At 44.3% G+C, this 7,326-nt stretch overlaps 1 protein-coding gene across 2 annotated transcripts; it reads left to right on the plus strand.

Annotated features, from left to right (window-relative positions):
* Positions 1-790: 790 nt before the first annotated feature.
* Positions 791-3,651, plus strand: LOC103716740 (laccase-17-like). 2 transcript variants are annotated; one of them, XM_039133119.1, is made up of 6 exons: positions 791-1,026; positions 1,119-1,270; positions 1,397-1,641; positions 1,767-1,892; positions 2,200-3,171; positions 3,269-3,651. In XM_039133119.1, the coding sequence occupies exons 1-6, from the start codon at positions 916-918 to the stop codon at positions 3,397-3,399; spliced, it is 1,737 nt and encodes a 578-aa protein (XP_038989047.1). In that variant the 5' UTR covers positions 791-915; the 3' UTR covers positions 3,400-3,651. The 2 variants fall into 2 exon arrangements, with proteins under 2 accessions (XP_038989047.1, XP_008803092.2); XM_008804870.4 differs by having other exon boundaries at positions 797-1,026; positions 2,203-3,171.
* Positions 3,652-7,326: the final 3,675 nt, after the last annotated feature.

Raw genomic sequence — 7,326 nt, forward strand, 5'->3', positions numbered from 1 at the left:
CAGGAATGCTTGCTAGGATTTTTTTTATTTTTAGCCTTCTTGTTGAAACTCAGGGTGTAATGAACTGATGATTGGGTATTCTTTTTTGGATTATGGTTCATGTACAAAACCGAGATTGTAGACTATGATGGGAAGTTTGACTTATAGGCACTTGCGTGATAAAGTTGTTTGTATAATTGTATATGTACGCCAGGCCGGAAGCTCAGGAGAACTATGTTTTAATTTATCGAGAAATAAAGCTCATGAAAACGAGTTTGGTGTTTATTCCCGTTGATTTTTCTTTTTTCTTTTTTTTTTTAACATGTGTACACCTGTTGCGCGACATATGTCATAGGTCCTTTGATCTTAAGGTGAAGTACTAAAACAAAGTGCAATCATGAGCCTCTGAGGTCAATGTATGGGCCACCGAAGAATTGGGATGATAGCAAGGCACCTAACCTGCTTCTAGAGTCGATACCTAGATCAGTTCCTTTTGTGAATAGGAGCATCAACTCCATCTTAATCTTTGCGACGTTGATCCAACAAAGCTGCCAATATATTAACACATACGACAAGGGTGTTCTCTCCAAGAAAAAATGGTGGATTTTCAATGCAACAGAGGGAACACTTCTCTGAAAAGAGACAACCTATCTTACTTTATCAGCACTCTAAAATTCAGCTCGACCGAACCCTCCAGGCCAACCCAGGAGCCCTGTTGAGGAGGAGAAAAAGGAGAAAGAAAAGGGATGGCAGTGTGAAGGAATTTGTAATCTATTTCATCATATCATTACCTAATCAACCAAACACACCACTATATATCTGACCTCCCATCCTTCCATGACCCCCGTGCCAAAGTTTGAAGAAGATTCCAGCTAGCATCTCCCCACCTTTCTAGCTTCCCATTTCCATTAGGTAAGGGAGGAGAGACAAGACGAGATGGATGCTGCTTCCACAATCCCCATGGCTACTTTGCTTCTAGCCTTATGCACTCTTTCAGCACTGCCGGAGATTTCATCCGCAAGCATAACGAGACACTACAAATTTGATGTACGTACGCTGCTTGCTTTAGATGAAGATTTGCGATTACTGCAATGCTGCAGTTAAATAATGGCCTTCATGTTTTTGAATTGCTTCTCCAGATAAAAATGCAAAACGTGACGCGGCTTTGCCACACCAGGAGCATCGCGACGGTGAACGGGAGGTTCCCAGGGCCTAAAATTGTGGCTAGAGAGGGTGATCGCGTAATTGTCAGGGTGGTTAACCATGTCAAGAATAATGTCACCATTCACTGGTAATGGAATTCACTCGGCAAGTTCGTCGTTGCATGGATAACGTAGGAAGAAGAGAGGGTTTGTTGTTGGTGAGTAAATTATAATTGGCTATTGCGTGATTAATTTGTTTGATGGTGGGATGACAGGCACGGGGTTCGGCAGCTACGAACTGGATGGGCTGATGGGCCGGCATATATGACCCAGTGCCCAATACAGACGGGCCAAAGCTACGTCTACAACTTCACGATCCTGGCCCAGAGAGGCACGCTTTTTTGGCATGCACACATCTCTTGGATGAGGGTCACCCTCTATGGACCCATCGTCATCCTTCCCAAGCGTGGCGTTCCTTACCCATTCGCCAAACCGTACAAGGAAATCCCCATTATCTTTGGTAATTAATAACTTAGCTTATTCTTATTAACATACGTACTTAACCCCTTTTCCTTGGATAAAGATTAGTATTTTGCTCGGACTTCGTGAGCTTATGACTAAGAAAACCTGGCTCTGGAATCACAGGAGAGTGGTTTAATGTGGACACTGAGGCAGTGATTGCGCAGGCTCTCCGGACAGGTGCAGGCCCAAATGTCTCCGATGCTTACACCATTAACGGGCTGCCCGGTCCCTTGTACAATTGTTCGAAAGGTAACACGCGAAACAAGGCTTCTCAGTTTTGATCCAGACCAAAAGCCATCTAGCTAGCATGAATTGGTGCAAGACCTTGCCTGAAGTTTTAAACCAGTACAGCTACTCAACAAACTTGTTATCAGACAGGATATATATATGGACCGACGTCCCCTGGGATTCGAAACATAATCCAAGCCTAACTGAAATCCACCCTTTTGACAGGCCTTAGATCATGCCGGGAATGTTCAGTATCCTGCTGGTCATCTTTCTAAATATCTCGTCACCATGGTTTCTGAAAGAATATAAAATATTTTCTTATGCCCAGCAGATACGTTTAAGCTGAAGGTGAAGCCCGGGAAGACATACCTCCTTCGCATGATCAACGCTGCACTCAACGACGAGCTCTTCTTCAGCATCGCCGACCACAACCTCACCGTCGTCGAGGTCGATGCCATCTACACGAAGCCCTTCAACAGCGACATCGTCCTGATCACACCAGGCCAGACCACCAACGTTCTCCTCCAAACCAAGCCCAGTCTTCCCAGCGCCACCTTCCTAATGGCTGCCAGGCCCTATGCCACCGGTCTCGGAACCTTCGACAACACAACCACCGCCGGCCTCCTCGAATACCTACCCCCTACCTTTTCCCTTCCATCAACTCTTGCTGAGAACCTCGCGCTCCTCAAACCAACCCTGCCATCACTCAACGACACCGCCTTCGCCGCAAGCTTCAGCAGCAAGGTACGCAGCTTGGCGAACGCTCAGTTCCCAGCAAACGTGCCGCAGACCGTGGACAGGCGATTCTACTTCACGGTAGGCCTCGGCACGAGCCCGTGCCCGAGGAACCAGACCTGCCAAGGCCCCAACGGCACCAAGTTTGCCGCTTCCGTCAACAACATCTCATTCGCACTACCGAGCACCCCCCTCCTGGAGTCCCACTTCTTGGGGCAATCGAAGGGGGTCTACACGACCGACTTCCCGAACAACCCTCCTTTCCCGTTCAACTACACGGGGACTCCACCCAACAACACCCTTGTGACCAACGGGACCAAGGTGGTGGTGCTCCCCTTCAACACAAGCGTGGAGCTGGTCATGCAGGACACCAGCATTCAAGGGGCCGAGAGCCATCCACTGCACCTCCATGGCTACAACTTCTTCGTAGTGGGCCGAGGGTCCGGGAACTACGATGCGTCCAAGGACCCAGCCAAGTTCAATCTAGCGGACCCCATCGAGATGAACACCGTCGGAGTGCCCGCCGGCGGATGGGTCGCCATCCGGTTCCGGGCCGATAACCCTGGTGAGTTCATTTGTTTATTTAACGATTGCATCACGAGGCCCCTGGTATTATTTTTGGCTATGGTCAGAGTTCTTGTGTTGACTCTTCGGTGTGATAGGTGTGTGGTTCATGCACTGCCACCTGGACGTGCACACGAGCTGGGGCTTGGGGATGGCGTGGGCGGTGAACGATGGGCTGCTCCCCAGTCAGAAGCTGCTACCACCACCGTCCGATCTTCCCAAGTGTTGACCTTTGACCACCTGGTCTGGACTCGCTTGTCTTTTTGCCTTTTTCCTCCATAAAATTTGGTTTCCTGCAGGCCTGTTCGTAAATTATTCCTCTCCGTTTGTTTTCCCTCTGTTACCAACTTATCATAAAAAAATTTTCATCTGGAGCGTGCTCTTTTGGGCAAACGCGGGATGGGCACTAGTTCATATTTTGCAAGGGAAACATGTCATCAATTGGGTGATATTGATCCGCTTCTTCCCCCATCATTCTCCAGTGGTTCCTGGCTTCTCAAACACTAAAAGACGACTTGAATTGTTTCTCCTCTATTCCTACAACGAGCCAAAACTTAATTCAAAAGGGAGACCAGCCCAATATCTCCGGCGGTTGTGGACATAATTAATGACTCCAGTTAAATACGAGAGAGCGGAGGCCAAGCAATAGCATCTACGTATGTGTCACAAAGTCCCTTTCCACGAACAATATCGTACATTTGGTGCAGCAACCGAATCATATATATCTATATGGTAATCTTTCATGCGCAAACATTCCCCTGCATCTGTTCGTACATTCGGTGCATCACGCACGCACGCGCGTAACAGATACGGTTCCAGACGATGAAAGCAATGAGCAATAGTAAAGCGGTACTAAAGGTATCCATATAAACTAGAGCCCCCCACATGAGAACTCCACAAAATCCAAGCGGAAGTAAGCCAGTTCACGACCAAGCGTGACCAGCCAAACCGCACAGAAAGAAACGAGATAAGAAACTTCACCGCGAGTGCTGAAACTATATTGCCTAAAAATTAGGGGAACTTGCTCAGCGGTCCATTTATTGACCGAACTTTAACATTAAATCCCTGTTGACCGGTTGTTTAACAACCGGTCCATATATATTTTAACATTGCTTTATGGGACAAAAATGCCCCCGCCTCTCCCATTCCCACCGAAGAAGGAGAAGAAAAAGGCAGCCGCCGGCCACGGCCCACCCCCTCCCGCGCCTGCCGCCGGCCACAGCCCGCCCCCTCCCGCACCCGCTGCCCCCTTCCGCGCCGCCGGAATTACCTCCGCCCCCACGGTGGGGAGGTGCCAAAGAAGAGGAGCCGCTGCCCCCCCCGGTGGCCCCATCCTGCGGCCGCCACCGTCCGACCCCCTTCCGTAGCTGCCGGCCTCGCGAGAGGAGAAGGAAGAAGAAAGAAGGAGAAGGGAAGAAGAGAAGAAAAAAAAAAGAAAAAGAAAAGAAAAAAAAGAAAATAAAAGAAAAAGAAGAAAAGAAAATAAAATAAAAATAAAAATAAAATTAACTGTGTTCCTAGACAAGTTAACTGTGTTCACAGACAACTTAACTGTGTTCACAGACCTGGAGTCGACCCCTTAACAGCACGAGTCGACCCCTGCTCACCTGGAGTCGACTCTCAGGCTTTCCTAGACAACTTAACTGTGTTCCCAGACAAGTTAACTGTGTTTCCAAACAACTTAACTGTGTTCCTAGACAACTGTGTTCCTAGACAAATTAACTGTGTTCCTAGACAAGTTAACTGTGTTCCCAAACAACTTAACTGTATTCTTAGATAACTGTGTTCCTAAACAACTTAACTGTGTTCACAGACAACTTAACTGTGTTCCTAGACAACTATGTTCCTAGACAAGTTAACTATGTTCCCAAATAATTTAACTGTGTTCCTAAACAACTGTGTTCCTAGACAAGTTAACTGTGTTCTCAGACGAGTTAACTGTGTTCCTAGGCAACTTAACTATATTCCCAGACAAGTTAACTGTGTTCCCAAACAACTTAACTGTGTTCCTAGACAACTGTGTTCCTAGACAAATTAACTGTGTTCCTAGACAAGTTAACTGTGTTCCCAAACAACTTAACTGTATTCTTAGATAACTGTGTTCCTAAACAACTTAACTGTGTTCACAGACAACTTAACTGTGTTCTTAGACAACTGTGTTCCTAGACAAGTTAACTGTGTTCCCAAACAATTTAACTGTGTTCCTAAACAACTGTGTTCCTAGACAAGTTAACTGTGTTCCTAGACAACTTAACTGTGTTCCCAGACAAGTTAACTGTGTTCCCAAACAACTTAACTGTGTTTCTAGACAACTGTGTTCCTAGACAAATTAACTGTGTTCCTAGACAAGTTAACTGTGTTCCCAAACAACTTAACTGTATTCTTAGATAACTGTGTTCCTAAACAACTTAACTGTGTTCACAGACAACTTAACTGTGTTCCTAGACAAGTTAACTGTGTTCCCAAACAATTTAACTGTGTTCCTAAACAACTGTGTTCCTAGACAAGTTAATTGTGTTCCTAGACAACTTAACTGTGTTCCCAGACAAGTTAACTGTGTTCCTAGACAACTTAACTGTGTTCCCAGACAAGTTAACTGTGTTCCCAAACAACTTAACTGTGTTCCTAGACAAATTAACTGTGTTCCTAGACAAATTAACTGTGTTCCTAGACAAGTTAACTGTGTTCCCAAACAACTTAACTGTATTCTTAGATAACTGTGTTCCTAAACAACTTAACTGTGTTCACAGACAACTTAACTGTGTTCCTAGACAACTGTGTTCCTAGACAAGTTAACTGTGTTCCAAACAATTTAACTGTGTTTCTAAACAACTGTGTTCCTAGACAAGTTAATTGTGTTCCTAGACAACTTAACTGTGTTCCCAGACAAGTTAACTGTGTTCCTAGACAACTTAACTGTGTTCCCAGACAAGTTAACTGTGTTCCCAAACAACTTAACTGTGTTCCTAGACAACTGTGTTCCTAGACAAATTAACTGTGTTCCTAGACAAGTTAACTGTGTTCCTAAACAACTTAACTGTATTCTTAGATAACTGTGTTCCTAAACAACTTAACTGTGTTCACAGACAACTTAACTGTGTTCCTAGACAACTATGTTCCTAGACAAGTTAACTATGTTCCCAAACAATTTAACTGTGTTCCTAAACAACTGTGTTTCTAGACAAGTTAACTATGTTCCTAGACAACTTAACTGTGTTCCCAGACGAGTTAACTGTGTTCCTAGACAACTTAACTGTGTTCCCAGACAAGTTAACTGTGTTCCCAAACAACTTAACTGTGTTCCAAGACAACTGTGTTCCTAGACAAATTAACTGTGTTCCTAGACAAGTTAACTGTGTTCCCAAACAACTTAACTGTATTCTTAGATAACTGTGTTCCTAAACAACTTAACTGTGTTCACATACAACTTAACTGTGTTCCTAGATAACTGTGTTCCTAGACAAGTTAACTGTGTTCCCAAACAATTTAACTGTGTTCCTAAACAACTGTGTTCCTAGACAAGTTAATTGTGTTCCTAGACAACTTAACTGTGTTCCCAGATAAGTTAACTGTGTTCCCAAACAACTTAACTGTGTTTCTAGACAACTGTGTTCCTAGACAAATTAACTGTGTTCCTAGACAAGTTAACTGTGTTCCCAAACAATTTAACTGTATTCTTAGATAACTGTGTTCCTAAACAACTTAACTGTGTTCACAGACAACTTAACTGTGTTCCTAGACAACTGTGTTCCTAGACAAGTTAACTGTGTTCCCAAACAATTTAACTGTGTTCCTAAACAACTGTGTTCCTAGACAAGTTAATTGTGTTCCTAGACAACTTAACTGTGTTCCCAGACAAGTTAACTGTGTTCCTAGACAACTTAACTGTGTTCCCAGACAAGTTAACTGTGTTCCCAAACAACTTAACTGTGTTCCTAGACAAATTAACTGTGTTCCTAGACAAATTAACTCTGTTCCTAGACAAGTTAACTGTGTTCCCAAACAACTTAACTGTATTCTTAGATAACTGTGTTCCTAAACAACTTAACTGTGTTCACAGACAACTTAACTGTGTTCCTAGACAACTGTGTTCCTAGACAAGTTAACTGTGTTCCCAAACAATTTAACTGTGTTTCTAAACAACTGTGTTCCTAGA

Source organism: Phoenix dactylifera, chromosome 13 (genome assembly GCF_009389715.1).
Source record: "Phoenix dactylifera cultivar Barhee BC4 chromosome 13, palm_55x_up_171113_PBpolish2nd_filt_p, whole genome shotgun sequence".
NCBI classification, from domain to species: domain Eukaryota; kingdom Viridiplantae; phylum Streptophyta; class Magnoliopsida; order Arecales; family Arecaceae; genus Phoenix; species Phoenix dactylifera.

Coding starts and splice junctions, on each gene's coding strand:
- LOC103716740 (XM_039133119.1), top strand. CDS start 916: ATGGATGCTGCTTCCACAATCCCCATGGCTACTTTGCTTCTAGCCTTA. Junction 1,027..1,118: donor CGAGACACTACAAATTTGAT/GTACGTACGCTG, acceptor TTGCTTCTCCAG/ATAAAAATGCAAAACGTGAC. Junction 1,271..1,396: donor AATAATGTCACCATTCACTG/GTAATGGAATTC, acceptor GTGGGATGACAG/GCACGGGGTTCGGCAGCTAC.